General features: G+C 37.2%; 4 protein-coding genes across 11 annotated transcripts; 1 reads left to right on the forward strand and 3 right to left on the reverse strand.

Moving 5' to 3' along the window:
- LOC18771271 lies at positions 10 to 2580 on the reverse strand. The gene is made up of 2 exons (XM_007202637.2): positions 1812 to 2580; positions 10 to 292 (listed from the first exon to the last, which is right to left on the reverse strand). Exon 1 carries the CDS (start codon positions 2289 to 2291, stop codon positions 1815 to 1817), a length of 477 nt encoding a protein of 158 aa, XP_007202699.1. The 5' UTR covers positions 2292 to 2580; the 3' UTR covers positions 10 to 292; positions 1812 to 1814.
- On the reverse strand, positions 3082 to 5201 carry LOC18769741 (protein SODIUM POTASSIUM ROOT DEFECTIVE 2). Of its 2 annotated transcripts, XM_020567739.1 has the most exons (4): positions 3830 to 5201; positions 3640 to 3715; positions 3291 to 3438; positions 3082 to 3239 (listed from the first exon to the last, which is right to left on the reverse strand). In XM_020567739.1, the coding sequence occupies exons 1-3, from the start codon at positions 4031 to 4033 to the stop codon at positions 3311 to 3313; spliced, it is 408 nt and encodes a 135-aa protein (XP_020423328.1). In that variant the 5' UTR covers positions 4034 to 5201; the 3' UTR covers positions 3082 to 3239; positions 3291 to 3310. The 2 variants fall into 2 exon arrangements, with proteins under 2 accessions (XP_020423328.1, XP_007202743.1); XM_007202681.2 differs by having other exon boundaries at positions 3082 to 3438; positions 3830 to 5199.
- Positions 9186 to 16364, forward strand: LOC18769780 (probable ADP-ribosylation factor GTPase-activating protein AGD14). 2 transcript variants are annotated; one of them, XM_007203721.2, is made up of 14 exons: positions 9190 to 9419; positions 9859 to 9966; positions 10489 to 10550; positions 10744 to 10831; positions 10941 to 11002; positions 11075 to 11171; positions 11325 to 11780; positions 12426 to 12998; positions 13093 to 13254; positions 13752 to 13856; positions 13968 to 14048; positions 14689 to 14935; positions 15045 to 15090; positions 15669 to 16364. In XM_007203721.2, exons 2-14 carry the CDS (start codon positions 9868 to 9870, stop codon positions 15805 to 15807), a joined length of 2217 nt encoding a protein of 738 aa, XP_007203783.1. In that variant the 5' UTR covers positions 9190 to 9419; positions 9859 to 9867; the 3' UTR covers positions 15808 to 16364. The 2 variants fall into 2 exon arrangements, with proteins under 2 accessions (XP_020423804.1, XP_007203783.1); XM_020568215.1 differs by lacking the exon at positions 13968 to 14048 and having other exon boundaries at positions 9186 to 9419.
- Positions 17458 to 22242, reverse strand: LOC18770813 (probable serine incorporator). 6 transcript variants are annotated; one of them, XM_020569224.1, is made up of 13 exons: positions 22041 to 22242; positions 20222 to 20411; positions 20057 to 20130; positions 19788 to 19947; positions 19614 to 19677; positions 19430 to 19516; positions 19131 to 19302; positions 18978 to 19051; positions 18712 to 18781; positions 18362 to 18433; positions 18153 to 18286; positions 17973 to 18046; positions 17458 to 17893 (listed from the first exon to the last, which is right to left on the reverse strand). In XM_020569224.1, exons 2-13 carry the CDS (start codon positions 20388 to 20390, stop codon positions 17835 to 17837), a joined length of 1209 nt encoding a protein of 402 aa, XP_020424813.1. In that variant the 5' UTR covers positions 20391 to 20411; positions 22041 to 22242; the 3' UTR covers positions 17458 to 17834. The 6 variants fall into 6 exon arrangements, with proteins under 6 accessions (XP_020424813.1, XP_020424814.1, XP_020424811.1 ...); XM_020569225.1 differs by having other exon boundaries at positions 20222 to 20416; XM_020569222.1 differs by lacking the exon at positions 22041 to 22242 and adding an exon at positions 20576 to 21227.

The raw sequence follows: 24073 nt of genomic DNA on the forward strand, positions 1-24073 counted from the left end.
AACAAATAATTAGACAGTCATACGAATGTCAATATTAATAAATTAATATTTCAAATGGAGTCAACATAAGAAGTACCTATAAACCATCTTACAAATCTTAATCATCGGAGAGTAACAACAATGCAGGCCGTGGCATATATATACAAGATAGATGGATCACGATTTATTGCCCTCATAGTTCGGATCATACAAATATCTTATACCTAATTTGATTTGCTTACCTATCAGTCTTGGAGTCGACAACTGGACATGATCACATATTTAATTGATGGGCACCACAACTAGAGAGACCCTGCAAAGTGGGAATAATGACCAAAAGAAAGTTTGACATCAATTTATTAACAACCATGAAACATTTTAAAGTGGGTATATATATATATATATTGCAATGGTTCACCATTTCTGAAGTCAACAAGTTCATTTCACAAAGTTGGGAATCTACTTTAAAGATTTAATCCAATATATGGCGATGAACTGCTCTATCATTAGAAAACAAGAATCAAAAGGATTCCTCGATCTCAAATCAGTACAAAGAAGATGGCTTTAAGCCAAAGCAAACCAAACAAATCTGATGCATATATTTCATATACATCCCAATCAAAAGATCTCCAGCAATTAGCATTTTACCAGGAACAATGATTTACCTTCACGTGACCAAACCAAGATTCCAAAGACCAATGTCCACCATTCATATAAATCTGACTTCCAGATCTACTACTATCACAATAAAGGTTGCCCAGCCTATAACAAGTAGTGCATCATGCACATTCGCAGGATGCATTCAGCTCCAACAGACCAGAATCTTAGGCCCACAGCTATGACAATTTGTAACCAACCCTTCAAATCATTTCTATAAGTCCTGACCAAAAGTGAACCAACCAGAGAAAAGAAAATAAACCGCCCTCACCAACGACCTTGACGTTCACTTTTCACCAAGAACATGATATATCTTGTATGTTATGTTGTTGCTACTGTCTTTGCATTTAAAAATAATTTGCTTCCCTAGTAAGGAGCCACAAATAATTGGTCATGAAATTAACAACCATCCTTGTTCATAAGGTCCATAAAGCTTAGACCAAGGTATTTATATTAACCATTTGGTATCCCATGACAGCAGTAGTTTCCAAAATCACCAAATGAGTTAATGAGTTAATACCCAATTATTCCAACGGAAAGCTTCAGAGAGTAAGAAATAACCACTATATAATATAGTGCTCAATCCTAAAACCCCACTAATTGCAAAACCTAGCAAGCATCTCCACTCTCTCCTAAGACCAAACAATTTAATTGGTTTCAGGCTCATAGCAAAAACTATTAACAAGTGTAACCCTTGAGCAATGATTCAAGTTAGACTATTTGAATTTGGGAATTTGAGTCATTTCTACGCAAGATGCTGGACACTTTTAAAAGATTCAACTGGTTAACATTACCAACAAGTTGTTACAAAAGAGATGCATACTAACAAGCTAACATTTCTAGAATAATCCAATTTCAGATTTGATTCGGCAACTATGCAAGCTAAAAAGAATATTCACAGTCGGTCCATAAATAAATAAAAAGCATAAATTCGATTCCTTTAGTCTAAAGGAAGTAAAGTAAGAAGAACTCAAATTCATGAACAATTCATCAATCTGAAACATAGCTTTCAAGCTAACAACCACAAAACAAAAGCATTCCAGCTGAAAAATACCTCAATCACAATCCATGCATATACAAATCACAGAAGCACAAACTGAAAACCCTAACTACCACTCCAACGCCACAACCATCCGATTAAAACTTTGAAAAAACAAAATTAAACAAAAGCAAACCTGCTAAGAAGAGGAGTGGCGGCCCTCGCAAGCAGGGCTCTCGTCGAAGTTCTTAGAGGGGTACTTGGCGGTGACCACGCCGACCTCGAACACCAAGTTGTCGCCGCTCGACCTAATTCCAGTAATAGACCACCACTGGAAGAAGGCTCGGACGCTAATCCCATTGATCTCGGCGATTTTGCCCTGCACGATCTTGCCCGTGATCTTCTTCGAGTACGTGGCCAAGTAGTTATCGGGAGGGAGCGTCACCTTGCACGCGCCGCCGAGGTCGACGATAAAGTCACCGGAGGTCCGGTCCAGGGTGTAGTTTTTGACCGCGGAGGGTAGAAGCCCGATTGGGAAGCCGTAGTTGGTGAGCTCGGTGTGGGCCGGAGACGGGCTCGGAATTGGGTTCGGGTCCGGGGTTTTAGGGTAGGCGTTCTGGGTAGAGAAAGGTAGGAGGAGGAGGAGAGAGAAGCAGAAGAAGAGAGAATTGGCCATGGCGGTTTTTTCTTTTTTTCGTGTTTTTTTTCCTGTTTTGAGGGCGAATATTCTGAAGATATTTGAGAATGTGAGAAGAACTGAGAAGGTTGGCTCTCATTATCTGTTTTGGGCTTTTAGCGTGGTTTAATTTGTTGGCGCTCTGATAAGCCGCGCGCGCGGCGTTGCGCTGGCGATCAAAATTCTTAATCAGTTGGTAAGTTCGTGGAGACTTGATAAGAAGTGTTGTTCTCAATATTACTATACTAATTTGTATTTGACTACAGTTATGTGACTTTCTGCGGAGTGTTTTATGCCAAACGACTTTTCTTAAGCCACAATAATTATTCTTTTTCTTTCTTTAGAAAAAAGAACTTTGTCTGCTTATTTACAATTTAAAAGCTTAAAAATAGCATCCGATGGAATTGAGGTGGGTATATCATATGACATCTTGATTCTTAATGGTTCCAACTAAGATTTCATTAAAAATTAATAAAAATGAGTCATGTTCACGATACTAAACTATTTAGTGTCGATAAGAATTCGAACACAAGACCTCGAATGCAAAGATAGCTCGTCATTATCTAGTAACCAGGACTCGGAGGAAAACCAAAATAGTTTTGTTATCCATTCGAATGGGCTAGAGTGGCTTTTGCGTTGAGGCTTAAAAGAGAAACGTTTCTTTTGGGCTGCACTAGATGTCCAGGGGCCCAAGAAAATCACAAGGTTGTTTAATTTTGTTGTAGCAAAAATTAGAATTATTGTTTTTCTAAAATAAAATGGACCCTGTTTTCGACTTGAAGCTTCAAAGTAGTAGAACGGCAAAGTGGGGGCTTCAGCCCTTCTGAAACTGATAATATACAATGTGAGCGTACAATCAAAGATGACAAGCCATTGACAAGAACTTGCATATATGATATAGAATAGAGAGAGGCCTGAGCCTGAAAAATGCGGGCGGTATATTATATAGTGTACATTATGACAATGGACACACACATATATATATATATATTTATATATGTGTATATTGTTCATGGCCATCAGCATGGGGAGTTCCAAATCTCTGTATTTTTAACCTTCGAGACACTCTCGAGCACTTCGCGAGGAAGAACATCTCCAATCACAACCACCATCTTGCTTTCCAAGTCTACTTTGTACGATGTCACTCCTGTTTCATTTTAACAAGAATGATCACTCTTCTTTTTTCAAAAAGGATTAACAAAATAACATACAAAGAAAACACAGAAATTCGCAGACCGGTCAGATATTCAAGTTAGAAAATAATCTATAGCTACGCTACGCATATTGGTGGCAGATAATGTATAGGATCAGATATTTCAGAGTATATTTGTGTTTAAAAACAGGGTACCTTCAATCTTTGAGATATGTTTCTCAACTTTTCTGGCACAGCCATTGCAGTGCATGGAGACCCTTAACATCACCATCTGCATAAGATATATATTTCACCAAAAGCCCCCTCATGTTACAAACCATTTATATATTTACCTAAAGAGAAATAAAAAAGAGTGATATAGAATAGAGAGAAAAAAGATGGTCACCTTGGGCTTCAATTGAAACGCCAATGTCTGTTTTCCAGCAACAACATCCTTCAGTCTCAGAAACTCATCTTTCTCACCGGTTACCAATGGACTTCTTTCAAACTCGTCTTCGTTTTCCATGGAGTTCATGCAGAAACAAGAACTTGAGCCAGTAGAAGAAAGGCAAAACCTGTCTAGCACCCTGCCCAAACTAAGCTTCCCCATTTCAACCACAACAAGTTCTTAGCCAAAGAAACAAATCTAAAGCGAAACAGAATTTCCCAACAGAAGAAATCTATACACCGGATCTTTCCTTTCCACTTAACCAACCAACTGCCTCAGTCCTCCTAGTGTTGTAAATCCAAAGCAAACTTGTGTTGTGTGAACATTATAATAGGGTGGGAGCAGGAGAGAGAGAGAGAGAGAAGAGCTAAAGGTCAAATTTTCATTGGGGAGGGCAAAAGTTGAAACAGAACCCAATGAAGCCTATGAAGGAGGAAAGGGAACAAGACCCAATAAATTATAGTTACATAACTCAGCTGGTCAAAAAAATTTAGAAGGGGATCCAGGAACCCAGAAAAACACTACTTTTAACTGTAACCACTTCCTAGACCAAAAACAAAACCCCAACTAGATTTTGTCATGTGACAAACTCCTAAACAATAAATTCTCCAAAAGTCTGAATGAGAAAGTTCATGTGAGATGAAGCAGTATACTGCAAGTGAGCTCTCTCATGTGACAATTCTGCTAAAGAAGGGGGGGAAGGAAGGAGGAAAAAGAAAAGCTCACAGTGACCAATGGAGGAAGTAGCAACATCACACTTTTATGACATGTGATGATGACTACTAGGAACGTCCAAATTGGAGGCAAAGAATATACTTATATATAAATTAATATATAGCTGGATCAATGTGGATAAGCATCTTCGCTATGTTTAATTCAAGATCAATGAACATGAGAAACGTTTAGGTGGAAGAGATTGAAAAAAGAAAAAGCAGTAATATTTGGTGAGCATCTGAACAAACCATTGAACAATTTTACATCTACCTAACAACATGACCTTGTTCAAAAGCAGTTTGTTTAGTTTAATGCAGTAAGACTATTGCATCTAGATAAGTGCATGTTGGTCATTAACATAGTTTTTGTATGAGGATAGAAGAATCGTAGAGTAAAGTAGTGTGTGATTAGCCACCTAATCCACATAGATTAGGGAACCCCTCAAGTAACCCAAGAGTGCTTATTGTGATGATGGATAGTATAATTCAAAAAACACCACAAGACTTGAATGTGTTGACAGTTTTGTCTTGGCCTTCAATATGAAAATGGAAATGGGACAGACGGCCTCCCATTATTGGAGCCCATGAGCTCACTAATGTTTCTTAATAATTATATGATAGAATAAGTTCAAAAAAAATGAAAAATGAATGGTTCTATTCTCCACAGGTTGGTCCATGTGAAATGGTTCTTTATTATAACAGACCAATGAATGAACCAAATTTGAAAAAGCTAGTAGTGAAGTCATGTTAGGCACGTGTGGGTCACATGATTGTTGCTATGCAATAATAAAAATTGAGTGGCAAGTCGCATGTGGGTTCATCTGAATAATTATTTGTATAAACCAGCCAAAAGAGAAGGGATATGTTCTATCATGCAGGATGACTAAAAGGAAGCAGCACCACTCAGAGAGCCTGGTTTTGTAGGGTGACCAACTGTAGTGCACTTTTGGTCATGGAGTGATGGAGCACTGCACCACTGATATGACAAGATATGTGTATATATATCAGCAAAATTTCATCTTCTGATGCACTGGGAAGTATGGCCGTGGCAACATGAGGTGGCATTTATTAGGTTGCCCCACTAACACACACCCACATCAATGAGAAACTGAATAGCTAGAGCTCACTGTTGTATAGTGTATAGTGGAAGAAGACCTTGTATGACAATGGGATAGCATTGTTTTGCTATCTTCATTCAATAATGTTTCATCATGTGGAATCTTTATCACACGTGGTGAAACGTAATTGGTTGGCGATAGCAAAACAGTGCTATCCCGTAACTTGAAAGTTATTCTCGTATAGTTGACAGGTTTTTCAAACATGTGCATTGTGCAATGCAAGGTGTCTAATTTGCATTCAAATTCAAGGTAGCTTGAGAAACATGAGATGGCATATGTTTTATTGCTCAATTCCTTTTCCTATCAGGAAATAAAAATAACAAGTTGGAGAGAAGAAAGAAATGCAAGGTTATAATACACCACACGTCTCAATATTACCAGAAAATTCATAATAAAGGAAAATACAAAAAAGACTCAGCTCCCATCTAAGAATGGGATGAACAATTTACAATGACTCTGAGTCTGACTTTGAGTTTTTCTGATAATGGGTTCATTAATTAGCAACTGTCTATGCAATAAGAGGATTATGTACCTGGCAAATGGACGTGCAGATCTGACTCTACCACATAAAACAGGTCCAAGTACTCTCCAGGGAATTGTTTAGAGACAAACAAATATACATTACCAATAATGTAAAGCAGCATCTAAAGCTCACATGGCATGGCATGGAAGGTAGAATATAAGGTTTAATTATAATTTAAAGCACGAGCCTTTAAATAGAAGTCTCAGCCTACTTACTTACTGTACATGCTGATCATACTAAATAACAAAAAGCTCCAAGTTTCTTTCTCTTTTCGTTTGCGAAAAGTCACATAACCAAATCCCATGTGCCGGAGTTTTGTTTTCAAATCAAAGTTTGTAACTTTATTATAAATATATGCAGCAATGTGAGCAGCTAAACTGCTCAGTGCCAGAGCGGTGAATTGGTGGAGACCTAAAAAACTACAAAATTCAAACCAGTCTGCAGTTGAGCCCCACTGAGGAGCAAAATCCATGTCCAGAGCTATTAAAAATAAAAATAAAAATTAGACAGCCAACTCTACACCGACAACAAATTAATAAACTCAAAATAAACATATCAGGAGGCATTTCATGCGTTTCTTGTCCACAAAAACATATATATATATATATATATTAAGTACCTGAAATTGATATAAATCCATGGCCTCGAGCTGGGTCTCTCTCCGCCATCCTCTGTTTTCTTTCTGATTCACCCATGGCAAATTGGCAATGGCATTGCGAGTTGCGACACTCTGCCTTCTGTGAATCGCTCTCGTGCTTTGCTTCTTCTAGTAAGTAATTATTAATTCTCAGCCTCTAGCGAACCCGAATTTCCATATCATATCAAAGGCAGGCACTGTTTGCTTTAACGGCGCGAAAAGTGAAAGTCTGGTTTTGGGTCTTTGCCACCAGAAGCATTGACGACCGCGCCAAATGGGAAGCAAATTCCAATTTCACAGCGGTTTCTCTTTTTCTTCGAACCAACTGTTTCATAGAGAAAAAAAATTTCAATGCTGCTGAAGCCCATGCCCAAACGCGGGCCTCTAAACTCAAAAAATACGGAGGAACCAGTAACCCAAAGATTTAATGGGCTATACAGTTGGGCCTAGAATTTAACCAATAATAATAACCCACCTTTTAAGTTTTATATATATATATATATATACAGTCCTGATCTCTTGGACTACAGGGGTCCAAGAGATTTATGGTCACTCACCGTTGGATGTAAATTCAACGGTTCACTCACTCTTGCACTCCTTTTTAAAAACTTTTTTGAACCATTGGATTAATATCCAACGGTGGGTGACCACAATCTCTTGGACTGTATATATATATATGTATATATACGGTGATTTCTTATGAAGTTTTTATTTTTATGAGTGGCGGATGAGAATTCGAACTTGAGATATATCCTATAATATTGAGAAGATAGGTAAACTATAATTTTACCACTATGATAAGGTTAATTAACCTAGGCCTAGGTTTCATGTTTTTAAAATCCTCCCCAACTATGAAGATGTTAAGCCCACATATAGAAATATTCACTTCAATACATTGGGGTCATCTTATCTAGCTTGCAAGTTGCAATTATCATCTCAAACTAATATTGACTTTAGACTTTCTTTGTCCTCTATTTTTCTAGAAGGGAGTTGACTCCCATAATTCGTTTGTATCTAAGTGAGGAAAAAAAAAAGAAGGAAAAAAACAGATGCGATTGTTTTTATAAATTGAATCTTAAATATAGAATTTTTCAGTAAGGAAAAATATAACAATGCAAAGATGATATGGTCAAGTGTGTATTTTAATGCGACAAAATAATATTTTAATAATTATAAGTAAATGCCGTAGTCACACACATAATACGCCAATTTTAAAAGAAACTTTGCTTCTTCTTTTTTTTAATTTTATAAAAGCACTTTGGTATGCCAGCTAAACAAATTTTTATTTTTATTTTTATTTTTATGGACCAACTTAATGAAAGAATATATGCAATAATGTGCATGTAGCAGTGGCACAGCAAGTTTGCTTAAATACTGAATTACGTACTGACCAATCCAGAACCAGAACAGCAGCACAACTATACATGGAAATGAAACCACACAATCGGAAAATAAAGAGAATCAGAATAATGGAAAACAGCATTAATTTTCTACAACTAACCCATCAATGATAGTTTTGTATAAACAAAATAAAAAAGTACAAATCCGCGTTTTGTAATTTTAAATATGTGTGCATCAGTTTCACTTGTTGAATTACATATTTATTTTTCACTAATAGATTTACATTAATGCAAATGTAAGTTAGGTTAGTTGACAAAGACATGTATTTTGATTTTTTTTCTTTGTCAAACGATAGAAATATTATTGATAGAAGCCGAAAGGCTGGATTACAATAGCCACACAAATAACTAATCTCTTGAACCCATACTTAGACTCAAATAAAGACCCAATATAGATTTTTTAATCGGATACAAAATATATAATCATGGTTACGATACACCCCTTATTAATGGGTTATAAAAGATAATCACGGTTATGGTACTCCTCCAATCACAACCCTAAGAGTTCGAATCTAGTAACAAACCAATGTCACTTGGCTTTACTCTAGCGACTTTCTCACGAAAAGCTGAAAAACTCTCAAAGACGCGACTTGTTTAGTATGAGATATCATTTTGTCAAAAAAGAAAAAGATAGCTCTACATTGACACACAAAAAACCTATGGTTGAAGAGTTTGTGAATAATAAAGAAAAGTTATCAACAGCTCATGATTAACCCCCAAAAAATGAAATTGATTAAAAAATTGCGAGGATAAATTGACCGTTAAACATTGAGTCGCCTTGTATGACCATGTACTGTCGTTGTTTTAAAGTTGAACAAAATCTCCCGTCAATATAGGGAACGGCATGACCATAGGGACAGGGTAAGGCCCCGTGTGTCCGAAAACACCGTAAAATATCCCAATTCCTCATTCATTCACTCTCTCTCTCCTCCTCTTTCTATCTCTAACATTTAATAGGAAGCAAAAGCACAATTTGGTGAAGCTCTGAGCTGTACAACAGCCATCGCCTACAGACCCTTCAAAGATCTGCTGCCTCTCTCTCCGCGAGTTTCATAGATATACTCAAAGTGCCATAGCGTTTGGATCTCTTCGACGACGTCGTCTTCAGCTAGAGGACTGCAGAAGTAGAACAGCTTCGTCGTCTGCAGCAAATTGAGGTCAGTTCTATCTATTTCTCAAGGTTCTGTATGGACTCTAATTGGTTTTATTTGTTTTAGTGCACGTCGGCGACTCTGATTTTTCAGATCCGCTGCAGTACGTTAGTATCTAGTGTGGTCCGTTTGGTTGCTTAGAAACTGTTAGCTAAGAAAATAAAATTTGCACTCAGTTCTTTGTTCTTGGACCTCGAGTTATCGAAGCTTTTACTTGGACGTGTTTATCGATTTGGTTTAGTTTATGTAAGTTCACTGTTTTCTGGTATTGAAATGATTGTAAAACTTAAAAATCCGTGTTATCAAACTAGGCTTCTAGGCAATGAATTGGGGAATTAGTGATTTCGTTGTAATTTGGTAAAATGCTAGTTGCTAAGCTATCATTCATCATTGCGTCCTTTTCAAATTAATGTTTTTGGTAGTAACTGTGGCTTATAATGAATAGGAAGTCTGAATGGCTAGTCGAGTGAAGGAGGACGAGAAAAATGAACGAATTATTCGTAGCCTTCTTAAACTTCCCGAGAATCGCAGATGCATTAACTGCAACAGTCTGGTACGCAATTCTCGCATTCTTGTCCATTTATTGTTGGGTGCATTGTTTCATGGGCCACTTGTGCATTTGATGATTATATTGTTTGTATGTCATGTCAAGCTATGGATATGTAACTTGAGGTGTGATATTAGCATTGTCCAGATAGCGGAATCATAATCCGCCTTCATGTAATTCTAATCTATGCTTTCTTTACTGCACTGATAGGGCTCATTCTAGATCTACCAAAACAATGTTTCTTGTGTTCTAGTACAAGAATGCAGGTCAGATAAAGTATCATACAGACCATATATATGAAGCGTGGAAACTTTAGAAACAAATTAAGAACTGTAGTGCATATTTATTTCTCAAAGTTTTGTTGCTTCTTGTTAACCATTTTTGTAAAGGTGTTCTTGCATTGCAGAGTGGGAGCAATACATTGGTCATGATGATACTAATATTAGGGTTTTGAGTTCAAAGAGTGCATGTGCATATACTTATGTTTTGTGCTCAGGTTCATTTTTAATGTTATTTTCTACCAAGCAGGGGCCACAATATGTTTGCACGAATTTCTGGACATTTGTTTGCACAAACTGCAGTGGAATACAGTAAGTCATGATGTGCTGTGCTGCATTATTTCTTAAGAGTTATTCCTTTTCTTTCTATGTGTAGAAACAGAAGAGGGGGAGGGGGATGCAGGGGTATTTATTTAATTCTTTTTCAAGTATTCACTTTTAGTGTTTCTTGCACACTACTTGTTGGTTTGCTTGCATTGTATTAATTACATGAAAATGTTTCCAGTCGGGAGTTCACACACCGAGTAAAATCAGTATCAATGGCCAAATTTAGTTCACAAGAAGTTAATGCCCTTCAAGAAGGGGGAAATCAGGTATTCGTATGCATTTCTTCTGAGTTCTTAGAAATATGTGTGATTTTCTTTTTATCTGCTGCTAATCTTCTCAATTTATCTTGGGCTTGTCTCTGCTTCCCAATTACAGCGTGCAAAGGAAATTTATCATAAAGAATTGGACCCGCAACGTAATTCCTTTCCTGACAGCAGGTTAATACTCATTTTATTCTGTTTTACTTTGATAGTAATGACTACGGTTCTGATTCAAATGTTTGCTTCCAGTAATGTTGAGAGACTTCGAGACTTTATTAAGCACGTGTATGTGGATAGAAGATATACTGGTGAGAGAAACTTGGACAAGCCTCCAAGGGCGAAAATGGTAAGCTATCCTTTATCCCAAGATACATTATTTTGAATACAAGGTGCTACCATATAGACCTAAAGTAAACACACTGGTTAAGTGTATACTTATACCATGATGAAAGTGTTTCAAATGTCTCTGGGTTTAAGTTGTAAATTGCATGTCATACAGGGTGAGAAGGAAGACTCTTATGAAAACAGAAGACTGGATTCATATCAGGGAGGCTCTCGAAGCCCACCATATGATGATACATATGAACGTCGTTACAGTGAAAGGTCTAGTCCTGGTGGAAGAAGTTATGATGGGCAAAGAAGTCCTGGATATGATCTAGAAGCCCGGCAGTATAATGATTATAAGAAAAGTCCTGGTCGCCCTGAAATTGTGAATGATTGGCGTCGAGAAGATAGATTTGGAAATGGGAGGCGAAATGATGATCGCAGAATATCCGATGGAGATTCTAAGCTGGATGCTAAATCACCTGAACGACCAAGAGATCTAGATTCGTCCAGCCCCCCTATTGTACGGCCTGTTAGAGATATTTTGGGAGATAACACAATACCTCTCCGTATAATTGAACCTCCAAAAGCTAACAGTGCCAGGGCTGCTGATGGCTCTGTGCAGACACAGGTGAGTCTTCCTAAAGTATTCATTTTCTAATTGAACACTTGATGGTTTAGTAATGCATATGCCTGTATTACACCATTTTCATTAACATGTGAGGCCAGGACAATGCTTCAGCTGTTACGGGGAAGTATATATTGTGATCCCCTACATGCCTTCAATTTGATCATCTGTACTTTCCGAACTATAGTGATCAACAGTTAGCAGGAGCATTTTGTTTTCTAACTAATAAGTTCAGCTTTATGATTAAATTGGCTTGAACTAACAAATTCATACATTTCTGGTTTGTGTTGTGTTTTGTTACTTTGAGTTCGATTACTGCTCATTATTACCATAGACAAGTATATCATATATATGCTCTCTCTCTCTCTCTCTCTCTCTCTCTCTCAATACCTCCATTATTCCAGTTCAAGTTTTTACATTTATGTCTTTTTTTTCTTTTTCTTTTTCTTTTACTTTGCTTTACAAAGCTTATCATCATGCAACTTACCTATTCAATGTTTCACACACTTTTCCTTAATGATATATGTATTAGTTCTGTTATATAGAAGATGAGTGCATGCTGTTTTGTTTGGGATTTTCATTTTATTTTTATTTTAACTTTCCCATAATAATATACTAAACTTGCTCTTGTACTGTTTTTAATTGCAGAGAACTGCGTCGTCCAGCAGCTTGGGATCCACCAATGGGAATCCAGTGGAAGTGAAACTGGAGACTTCTGGAAGTTTAATTGATTTTGGTGCTGATCCTGAACCTGCTCCTGCTGCTGCAGTTCCTCAACCGCAACAAACTACTGTAGCTCAATCCTACCCACAGCCAGCAAATTCAACCAATGACAACAATTGGGCCTCTTTTGATGTTGCTCCAGAAGTGAAAGCACCTCAAGCTCCTGCGAATGTGAATTCGTTGGAATCTCTGCTATCACAATTGTCGGTTTCAGCACCTGGCCCTAGTTATGTTTCTGGAGCTACAGGTAATATGGGTGCTCCCACAATTGCACCATCAAGCAGCGTGTCTACATTTTCCCCTGTTGGTGCTCCGGTTCCTGCGCCAGGATTGGCTCAAGTATTCCCAGTCAATGGTGGTAGTTTCCTTGTTAAAGATCCTACTTCCGGGCAATGGCCTACCATGCAGCATCAGCAACCTTCTTTATACTCTGCTAATGGTATTCAGCCTGCTGCTCAACAATATATACCGTCAGTTGATGGAGCTTCAAGCAATCAGGTTGACCTTGTGGTGGTATTGTTGATATTGTTTTTGTATTTCGTTACAATTTTTTGATTTTCTTCTCCTTGTTTATTGTGGGCACTTTTGGCAGCCATGGAATTTAACACATCCCCCACATGCACAAGGTCAGCCAAGTATCTCTGCACCACATGCACAACAAGATGCCTCAAGATCTGGCCATGATGTTAGTACTATTGCATCACAACCTTCAGCTGGTGATGCAAAACCAAGTGGAAGAAGAGAACTTCCTGCGGTAATTATGTTTTTTATTGGGCTTTGTTGAAATCTTAATATATTAGTAAATTGGACTTTTTGGTCTCGTAGTTTAGGTCCGATTCCACTTTAACCCCTCTAATTTCAACTAGTTTACCCTATAGTTGCTAGCATTTTCAATTTACATTTTTTGTCTCATTCCTTTACAGAAAATGTGAACTGTTTCACTAATTTCACCTAGCCAAATTGACCAATGTGACAAATTTGAAATTGAGTGATTCTGAGGTGTAAATTCGTTTGCCTTTGGACCATTTTCAATTTTTCATAAACCATTTGACAAAAATGCAAATTTGGACATATTGAAAATGCTAGCAAACTATAGGGGTAAGTTTGTTTAAATTACAACTACAGGGACCAAAGTGCAATTGGACCTAAACTTTAACCATCTTTTTATTTATATGCATGCGTGCATGCATGTATGTATGTATGTATGCATTTTTGCATTTCTTTATTTATTTAAAGCTGAATTGATTGCAGGATATGTTCGCTATGAACTTTTCATCCTTTCCTGCACCAGTTCCTGGATGGCAAACTGGTCCTCCTCGTGCTATGGGGTTCGCTATGCAATATAACACTGCAGTGGTATTTTCTCAACTCAACCTTTTAAAGATAATGAGTTGGTTCTCTTCCAAAAAATAACTTGTATAAACCTTTTGTTGTTCTCATTGCATTTGAATCTCTATTTCTTTATAGCCCATGCCTACGTTTCAGCAGTCATCAAAGTCAGCAAACCCTTTTGATGTCAACAGTGAACCTCCAATACAAGCCTCAACAGTATGTGATTTCAATTCATTTCAACTGATCCTAGTTATTGCATTTCTATTGTTTGTGTTAGCTTGATATACATTGTTGGCCAATTCTCTAACAAGGTAAGCTTTTAGGATCATGTGTTTGTCTAACAACTTAAGCTTTTAAAATCTTGTGGTTGTCTAACAGCTAAGGTTTTAGAATCCTGCGGTCGTCTAACAACTAAGGTTTTAGAATCCTGCGGTCGTCTAACATGGCATTAGAGCTTTGGTTGTAAGAGGTCATGAGTTTGAAATCTTCAATCCTCATTTGCCACTCTTATTTGTCAGTTTGCAAGGATAGAGTCGGACGGTACCCCTGTATTCCTCTTTGTGTGTATCTGTCCGGCTCTATATGTGCAGGATGTGACAACATGTTGAGGGATGGTGTTAGCTTGGTATACATTGTTGGTTCGTTCCTAACAGCTTAAGTTTTTGGGTTCAATGGTTGCCTGATAAATTTGACTTAGTTTTCTCAGATAAATAGCTCACCATAAAACTTGCTTTGTTAGCTGAAATCAGTATCAAAGCATTTTTTTTTTCCCTTAACTCTACGTGTTCTTGATAACTCCTCATTTGATGCACAAATATATTTGAAGTTTCTTTGATGTGTTTTATCTGTAATGCAGTTTCCTTCTGCGGCATCCTTTCAAGCTGCCCTACCAAACGTCCAGTCTTTGTCCCCACCAGGTTTAGTGCGCACTTCCAGCCTCAATACTCCCTCATCAGCTTGGATGCCGCTCCAGTCATCATCATATTCGTCAGCAGTGCCTCCCCAAGCACCACAATATGCATCACAAGTGCCTCCCCAGTTATCATCGTATTCTTCAGCAGTGCCTCCCCAAGCACCACAATATGCATCACAAATGCCTCCAAGTAAGATGATGCTGGTTTCCTTTTTTTTCTTCTAGTAAATAATGAAAAATACTTTCTCATTCTCCCTTTTGTTGGCAATGAGAGCTGAATTGTGGTTTGATAATCTCAGGAGCCTACATGGTGCAACAAGTTCCAAGTAGCATGCCACCTTCCGGGTAACCATAAATTTTGGGTTTTTTCTTTTGAATATTTTCTTACTATATATTCAATAAACATTGGATAACATTAAACGCAAGTAAATTCTCCGAGTATTCTTATTTTTTCTTCAGTTTTTCTTTTGTACCTTATATTACCCTAGATTGGAGGTAAGTTAGGGGCTATTGGCATAGTGTCATGACAAGTAAAGCCCTCCAGTTAATTTCCTTAAGGTTCTTCTATATTGTATGATAGAATTGGGGTTAATTTTACTGGCCGTCACATGGTGTGGTTATACCTAGGTAGCTACACTTCTCTTTCAGAGGGCAGGTTCCAAGTTCAATCCTCATCCTGAAGTTTTCTAACTGATCATTTTTGTTTTCCTTTTTACTCGCTGTCCACCATGGTTTCACCAATGCGGGTGTTACAACATCGATTGGAACTTCAAATATTCTTGCATTTCCGATAAATAAGTTCTGCATGTGTTCTGTCCTTTAGCCCAAACAAAAAAATTATGCATGTGTACAGAGTAATTTATGCATTTAGATGAAGTGATCTGTTGATAGTGGTTTCCCTTACATAATCGTTATACTTGTAGGTATCAAGGAGCAGTGGGCTTTGGCAGCGAGGGTTCTGCTTTTGCTTCATTAAATACAGATCAACAGCTGATAGGTAGATTCTCAGCTCCTGCTACCCCAAATCCTTACTCGTCTGCTGGAGGAAATCCATTTGGGTAGATGCAAAGAACAAGGTGTCTCTAATCCCATTTAGGGTAAGCATCATCTTGTTGCTGCTGCTGCCCGTCGAATTGCCGGGTGGAAAGTATTGGTTTCTATCTTGGTAGATTTTAAGTTATCTGATGCTGCCTAAAGAGTTATTTGGATCATCCCCCCCCGGGTCAAGAGTCAGAAGGTCAACATCAGTCATGTACAATTTGTTTGCTGTTGTAAGAAAGTGAGAAAAAGAGTATATAGTTGAAAAGGGGATAAAGTGGTAGAGTTGCCTGCTTCAATGGGGACCCTAGGTATCTATTTTTCGCCCAGCCAAGCCATTCGATTGGGTGATCTACGAGTTTAATTATTTTTTTGTTTTAGCTGCCCCTTGTAGTTCTTTTTATGTTTCCATTTTTTTTTTTTTCCTGGTATGTTGTATGATTTTGCAATCTCTTCATTGTGTTGTGAGCTCATTGAGTTTATGGAAGTTGATGAAACAGTAACAATGGTTTTACAGTGAAATGCAGTTTGTATGTTAATACGATCAGATGATATTCTGTGATACGTATGATTTTACGGCCTTTGCCTTGGTGCCTAATTTCCAGTAATGTTGCAGCCTCAAGCTAAATATGTCTCGAATTGTGATAGGGTAATTTGTCAATAGCTTCGATTGAGACAAACGAGGTCGATCGATTCGTGAATAAGGCTAATGGTGTGTTTATTAATTAGGAATTAAATTCCACTTATGGAGGATTCCTGTTTTTATTTTACATCAAGGAATTGAAAAGTAAGTAAGGTTCACATAAAATTAGGAAATTGAATTACTGATTTTGGAGGAATTCAATTCTTAAGTGAGATGTGATATTCTAATTCATGGAGAATTAATCCATTAGAAATTCATATTTTTTTTACCTATTATATCCTCGCACAATTTTAAAAATTTAAAAGTTGTCATCTACTTTAACCTAACAACAAGGATATTTTAGTAATTAGAACCACTCATACCCCAATTCCATATGATTTGGGAAACAACTTCAATAGAAATATGGAATCTAACTTCCCTCAATCCATATGGTTTAGTAAACAACTTCAATAGTAATCCGAAATCTAATTCTCCTCGATCCAACTCCTCCTCAATTCAATTCCTCCTAATCTAATTACGGATGAATAAACATGCCATAAATAGACACTCTCGTTTTTACCCTACTAGCTTACAGAAACGGAAAGGGCATTATTGGCTTTTGGCTTTTCATTTGTGCTTTGCTTTCAATCACTCAAAGCAAACCGAATAATACAACCTTGATGTTCACGTTTCCAAGTGTAAAAAGCTTCTCACGTGTTCAAACCCAACCCAACCTCCTCTTCAAGAGCGCCCTTCTTCTTCTCCTCTCTACACTCTACTGACATGGACTGGAAATCACAAACTACAAGATCCTTGAGCAGGTCGGATCCGGATCCTACTCCGAACCATCGAGGCATGTCTTATGTTATAATCGTCTTATTAATTAGTTAGTTCTAGTTTAATATGTTTAATTAATTAGTATGTCAGATAATTTGATCAGTTTATTACTTTTGTTGTATTAAAGTTGTCATAAAAAAATTAAAAAAAATCGTCTAATCAAATGTTAAAAGAATGGAAACAAAATGATACAACCATGCACCAAACCATGGACCTCAAAAGGAAGACAAGAAGCTCAGTATCATCTAAAACCCTTCACTTAAAGACATTTGCTTTTCAGTATTGTAACATTTAACAAGATGCTACATTCTTCTACCATACAGGGAATGGATTTTCTCACACTATATGCACAAGGAAGTGTTATGAATTCACAACACTAGGAATCTGGGTAGCTTGTATGCTCTTTTTTTATACCTCCTTAACTTTTTACTAGGCCCTTAGATTAGAGGAAGGTGGAGCTGTCCATGACCTGAGGTTCTTCTTGAGTATGCACATAGTTTCTAACTTTCGATCCTCTCTTTGCCAAGGCTTAGACATTCCCACATTACAACGGTTGATGAATGAGGCAGATGTGAAACAAATTTGTTTTAACTTATGCAGATTCCGCCGTTTGTCTGCTCTTCCATATGATTGGAGCAACCAGCATCCATACTGCAAAACAGAAATTTCCTCTCAGAAACAACAATTTCCACATGACATCCAAAACTCAAATGCAGAATCTTATACTCACAATACACGCAGACAGCGATCCACTCGTTCACAATCCTCACCCATGTGCTGGCCCATCCCACATCAATTGTAAATCTGCAGAAGGGGAGCAACTTATTGAGGAACCAAGAAAGAAGAAGGGTGTTCAATTTATTCACAAAGATGTAAATTAATAGCGAAGTCACAAGACAGGAGAAAATACTTTTTCATGGATTGATGAGTATTCCAACCAATCAACAGCATTGCAAAGTACATTGCTCCTGTGGCAAACACGAAATGGAAGAAGCCATAACCATATGGAACATCATCCTCGGATTCTGTCTCGTCTTTCCTGAACTGCAGATACTGTCAGGTGCATTTTAAGGGAGCTATAAATGACCAATTAGAGGTTATTCGGGCAGTCGAGCAAACCTGAAAGCACTTAGAATCTATGCCCGTTGAGAATGTTGCAATAACCATCGCAAGTACGGCAATGACAAAGCTCTGTCAACAAATGAGTCATTGTCACATTTTGGTGTGGGAGACAAAAAAGAGATGAAAGTTCTGCAGGGCCTGTTGTTGGTCATTCCAATACATATAACGGAAGTTCTAAACCTTATGTACATGGTGCTATTAATGAAGACTACATACATGTTAGTGTTTATAATTCATCGTCTTCTTTGTTTAGATTCAAGATAATATCAGTAAAGGGGTGAGCCATAGAAGTAGCAGACTTAATATGCATTTAGAATTTATATGAACATCATTAAGTAGAGTATTACTATGATGGTGAGCCAATCTGTTTTGTTTGAAGCTTCTGCCTTCTTGTTGCAACTTTCCCCTGATGGCTCACTGCGCGTTAAAGCAAACAAATTTTGATGACAGATATTCTCTGAAAGAAATATATCAACCAAACTCATAGGCAGGTATAGACTTCATTCAAAGTCGATACACATTTCTTGATTGGAGGATCAAAACTGTGAAGGAAGGCTGGCATATCATCCAACAAGAATTTAAGTGCAGCTGGAGAAGAGATTAAAAACCCTACCTTCTAATGGCAAACCAGCAGATGAATACTATATAGAGCCCCATGAGCCCTGGAGTCAAAATTCCAGCATTCACCTATTTCAGGTGGAAGTTAGCAAGCAAACCAGATTAGAACAAGAATGAAGTAGAAGGCAAGGTGATAACCAGAACTTACTTTCGGGTGGAGAGAGACACTGGTCATGAGTTGTAGAAGTACTAATGTCCAGGTAATGAAGAAAATGTTGAGGAGGCAAGATGGTTCTGGGGCATACCATATGTACATCAATATGATCCCCGTTAAGCATAAAACATATGCGGTAGTTGCAAGTAGCATGATATGAATTTGGCTGCAGTGAAAACCTAAATTTAAATTAGCCGCAAAATCCAAGTAATGAATACGGCTAGTAGCTACATGGAATTTGTTTTCAATACCCAAACAAGCAGGGACCTGAGTTAGTTTAAACAAAGTCTTACCATCTTTCTGATTTGGAAGACTGACAACAATCGTTCAGCCATGTAATGAAACTTATTATGCTTATTAGCTGAATCAGGAGAAATACCCTGATAAACAATACAATACTAAAACTTGTTAAAACAAGACTAAGATTTTTAGTTTGTCTCCAACTTCAGGAAACACATTTCAAAAGAAAAAATTTACATGATAAAGACAGGAATTAATAAAAGGATAGAATGATACCCGGCACCAAAATGCGCAATCTCCCCTGCCAAAAGATTTGCATTAGTGACAAGAAATTGGGTATTTTTGAAATGAAATTAAAATGAATAAAGAAAAAAACAGTTTGAGGTTTTTGTGACATGGGATTATACTAACCATAGAGCTGAATGATTGCAGCAGGAAGCAAAAAGGGAATAATAATGAAAGTAACCCAGAGGACAATCTTGGCAGACCACCATCCAGATTGCCATGAATCTCTAGGCTCCTTCAACTTTGATGCACCAGCCGTCGAAAGAAACATTGTGAAATAAAACATCTGATCAAGTATTAAGGCTACATAACAAGTTTGGCATTTATATTGAAACCCTTCAAAGACTGATACTTTTTCGCAGGAAATTTCAAGAAAGCATAGCAGAGAAGGATACAAAGCATGCCAAGCTGACACGCAGAACCCCTTGTGCACCCAAACAATCTTTCACACCATGGCATCCTTTTAATCCTGAACTCACACTCACAGCAGCAGCCAAGAGGTGTTAATAAAAATGTAGAGCATGATATGAAGGAAAGGAGCAGAGAAGAGCGATTCTTACTTTCCATCTCCGTCAACACGTTGCCTCCATAATCCCGGACGGCCCATGCCAGAAGATTTGCTATTAAGAACATAAAGCCGTAGACGTATCTGGCCATCCAAGGATTGGAGCCATTGCGGAATTGGCTGAGCCATGACTTAAACTGGAGTTTTGCAGAACCGCTCTCCATTTCTACTCCATTCAGGCTCTCCTGTTCTTCACAGAAATCATCAGTTTAGCAAAACAACCAGTTGGGTTTTTCTCTCTGTCACTCTCAGTTTCTGTCTTCCCGTGCACAGTTGAAAAATACCACCCCAAAAAAAAGGTCACATGCATCATAGGAGCAGATACAGTTACCTAAGCGTCAAAACTGACCATTGAAATGTTGGGCTCAAATCTCAGCAAGTATTAGCAATAAGGGTTGTGATTGTGAGCCATCATAGATTCTGTCCGGCCCAAAAATGTAACTTAAAACACATACCTTTCCCCAACCCCATCTTTCTATTCTATATATAAGTAATAACACTATATCATCACAATACTTGTGCTGTGCACAATTTCCTGCCCAAAAGAAGCAACTTCTGCACAAAGTTTGTAAGTAATAAACACTCAAACCCATTTATTGATAAACATTATCCTTGAGGTAGTTGGTTTGTTCAGTTTTGCTTTTTGGAATGAAAACATTCTCAACGTCTCAAAGAAAGTGATCACAAGATATTAACTGTGATGCCTTTTCCAGTTGAGTTGCTGCCCAAAAGGAGCATAACAACACAAACGTGTATTGTACGACAAGAATTGTATAGTTGATGAGAGAGGGAGAGAGAGAGAGAGAGAGCTGAAGAGCATATTATTCTCCTAGTTGATTGATAATGGAGCCTGATTCTTTGCACAACAGTTCAAATCAAACCAATGCAGGAGCATAGAATAGAAGCAAGCACACACGCCAAATGGCTCTCTGCTTGAGGCTTTTAGTTTTAGACGACTTGTTTAGAGAGAGAGACAGAGCTTTATGATTGGACCCCACAAGTTCAGACTTTTTGATGAAGCAGAAACAAAGAAAGAATCTTTCATTTCGTTTATTTGTTGCTCCACTCCTGGGGGTAGGTGACGTGTTAGCCCAAGCTATCAGAATTTTTTTTCGTTTTGGTTTCTTTGCCTTTTTGTTTATTAATTGTATTGTTTTATATTATTAACTAAAAGACCATTTCTTCCAGTCCATGCGTGCTCTGTGCCTGAATATCTTCCCTTCCCTTCCACTGTACTCCAGAACTTACTTACTCTAGGACGATTATACCCTCAAACGCTATGCTAGCTCAGGCTTTTTTTTTCTTTTTTTTTTGGTGGTTGTACCCAAATGAATCTGGGTCCTTAAAAAGATAAAGAGCTAATATAAATATTTTGCTTTAGGCTGTGTCCAAAGAGCACAACAAAAAAGAAGACAACCCAGGAGAAGGCAAAGGGGACTAGTCCCAGAAAGTAATATATGAAAACAATTGACTTTACTCTTTGCTTGGTCGTTGAGAAAAATACAAAGACAAAATCAAGCATTTACGCCTACGGTACCCTAGTGATCATCGGAACAATGCTAAATAAAAAGCTTCTCTTGGGATTTGCAGTACAAAATGAACAGACAAAAAGAAACTGAAAATGTAATCAAAGAATCAAATTTGAGCAAACACCCAGGTACAAATCAATCACACACACACACAAAACAAGAAAAGATTCAGTCTTTGACTAGCTAGAACAACTTACAGAAATCAAAACAAAAAAGCCGTCGAGAAAATAAGACAGAAATTACAGAAATTGAAGGTTTGTTTTTTGAATGAATGAGAGAAAGTACCTGAGAAAGAAAGAGTGGGAGACCAAGGTGGCAAACTGGCAATGCACAAATGGACGTACGACAGAACAAAGCAGGACCTCTGAGACTCTCTCCCGGTTTTCTGTGTGTTTCAAAGTCTCTACGACAAAACAGAGAGAGAGAGAGAGACAGAGACAGAGAGACAGAGACAGAGAGCGAGAAGGGAAATTACTAAATAGATATAGAGAAAGCGAAAGAGATAGAGAGATATATATATAGTGATTGCTTTGGCTTTGAGTAGGTTTTGCTTTGCCTTGTTTCCTTCCTTTCTTTCTTTTTCCCGCCGTAAAGCTTTTACTGTCTACTCCGTTTCTCAGTCGTATCGTATCTTTCAAGGTATAAAAACAATTGCGTTACGCATTAAGACAAAAACAAACACTCCTTCAAACTAGTTTTTACTTCTTCTTTATTTCTGTTTGCTACAGAAAATATTAAAATGATGGGTAATTAATGCACTCATTAATCCTGATTAGGTTTAGTCCACGCCAAACAGATTTGGTACATGCCTAACATAATTATGTTTTAGTTATAATGGTTGCCATGAATCATGATCATGGCTTCTGTTTTTCCTAAAAAATACAAACCGTATATTCTTTTCATCTTTTCCGTAAACTCATTTCATAAGTATTTGGAATAACGACGTGCCAACAACAGTTTAATATTTATTTATAAATTCTCCAAATCAAAATTAACAATAATAATAATATGTTGATTGTTTTAATTAATTACAATAAGATGAGATTTTTTTTAATTAAGTAAAAATAATAAGATTGTTTTTTATTGACAAAATAATCGTTGCAAACCAGACGGACGACGATAATATCTAACGGAATATATATAGATGAACGTGAACATTCACTTTTCGATTCGGCGGAGCTCCATATAATTAATTATAAATAAATAAATAAAAAGAATAAATGCATTATTTTAAATATTTTAAAAAAAAAAGAAAAAAAAAAGAGACAAATGAAAGAAGGAATCTTGTATGAAGTTTCTGAGACTGCTACGTTATCTTTTATTTATGTTTGGATCCGTGCATGCACGTGCTCGTAACTTGAGCCACCATCACAATTTTAACAAATGAAATATTTAAATAATTACTTTCACTTTTTTCTTTTTCTTTTTTCACCCAAGATGGGTAATTTTCAAAGGCTGATGTTTTAGGCCATCGCCGTCAATCAAGGAGCGATATTCTGTTAAATCAAGATTTATACTTTATGTTGTTAATGGTATCAACTCACACTGGTCCTTTGCTCATAATTACGCATCCATAGGTCATCATAATTAAATCAACTATTAAGCCATGTAAAAAAAAAAAAATTTGGCAAAGGACTCACTAGTGTAATGATTTGGATTGGAGCAATTGATCTCTCAGGTATTTGCGAACTTAGGAATTTTTTAGCGAAGGTGCAATACAAAGAGAGCTAAATAAGAAAAGAAAAAAATTATTAAAACAAGAATAAACAAAATTGACTTTTGCTCAAGAAGAAAAAAAAATATACATCCGACTTACTTTGGATTGGCGTACTCAAGAAGGAAAAAAAAACCGCAGAATTCTTGTGATGCACACACACTTGATAAAATTGGATGATGTTAAATTGGTCTTTTATAAAGAGAACTCTCAATCCCACTTAAATAAAGAATTGTGCAAGTTTTATTAAAGTCTAATTAAATAAAGAGAACTCATAATTCCACTTAAATAAGGAATTATGTGCGCCCAATTAAAGCCCAAGCAATGGCAGGATTCCTGTTTTTTTTTTTTTTTTATAATCCCAGGATTTATGATGGATTTTTCAATGAGGGTAGGTGTAGTGCATCTTCTTACGTCTTAATAGATCCACCACTGCTCCCAAGCATTAAATTCGAATTCTAACATCCGATATAGTGTGAGTGAATTTAATATATTACTCGTCTCAATAAGAAAGATTATATTAAAAAAACAACTTCGGTTTTCGTTTTCACTTGCTTTTGGGTTCCAACTGGCCTGGTTTTGTCAAATGTTTGCAGATGAGATG

The sequence above is a fragment of the Prunus persica genome, chromosome G7 (genome assembly GCF_000346465.2).
Source record: "Prunus persica cultivar Lovell chromosome G7, Prunus_persica_NCBIv2, whole genome shotgun sequence".
NCBI lineage: Eukaryota > Viridiplantae > Streptophyta > Magnoliopsida > Rosales > Rosaceae > Prunus > Prunus persica.

Excerpts from the sequence above, each read along its gene's own strand:
- LOC18771271 (XM_007202637.2), bottom strand. The coding sequence starts at position 2,291 with ATGGCCAATTCTCTCTTCTTCTGCTTCTCTCTCCTCCTCCTCCTACCT.
- LOC18769741 (XM_020567739.1), bottom strand. The coding sequence starts at position 4,033 with ATGGGGAAGCTTAGTTTGGGCAGGGTGCTAGACAGGTTTTGCCTTTCT. Across the intron at positions 3,716-3,829 it reads CGTTTCAATTGAAGCCCAAG|ATGGTGATGTTAAGGGTCTC; the intron begins GTGACCATCTTT and ends TATCTTATGCAG. Across the intron at positions 3,439-3,639 it reads ACATATCTCAAAGATTGAAG|GAGTGACATCGTACAAAGTA; the intron begins GTACCCTGTTTT and ends AAAATGAAACAG.
- LOC18769780 (XM_007203721.2), top strand. The coding sequence starts at position 9,868 with ATGGCTAGTCGAGTGAAGGAGGACGAGAAAAATGAACGAATTATTCGT. Across the intron at positions 13,857-13,967 it reads TGCAATATAACACTGCAGTG|CCCATGCCTACGTTTCAGCA; the intron begins GTATTTTCTCAA and ends ATTTCTTTATAG. Across the intron at positions 14,049-14,688 it reads CTCCAATACAAGCCTCAACA|TTTCCTTCTGCGGCATCCTT; the intron begins GTATGTGATTTC and ends TCTGTAATGCAG.
- LOC18770813 (XM_020569222.1), bottom strand. Across the intron at positions 20,131-20,221 it reads CGTGTTGACGGAGATGGAAA|GATTAAAAGGATGCCATGGT; the intron begins GTAAGAATCGCT and ends GTGTGAGTTCAG. Across the intron at positions 18,287-18,361 it reads TAGATTCTAAGTGCTTTCAG|TTCAGGAAAGACGAGACAGA; the intron begins GTTTGCTCGACT and ends CAGTATCTGCAG.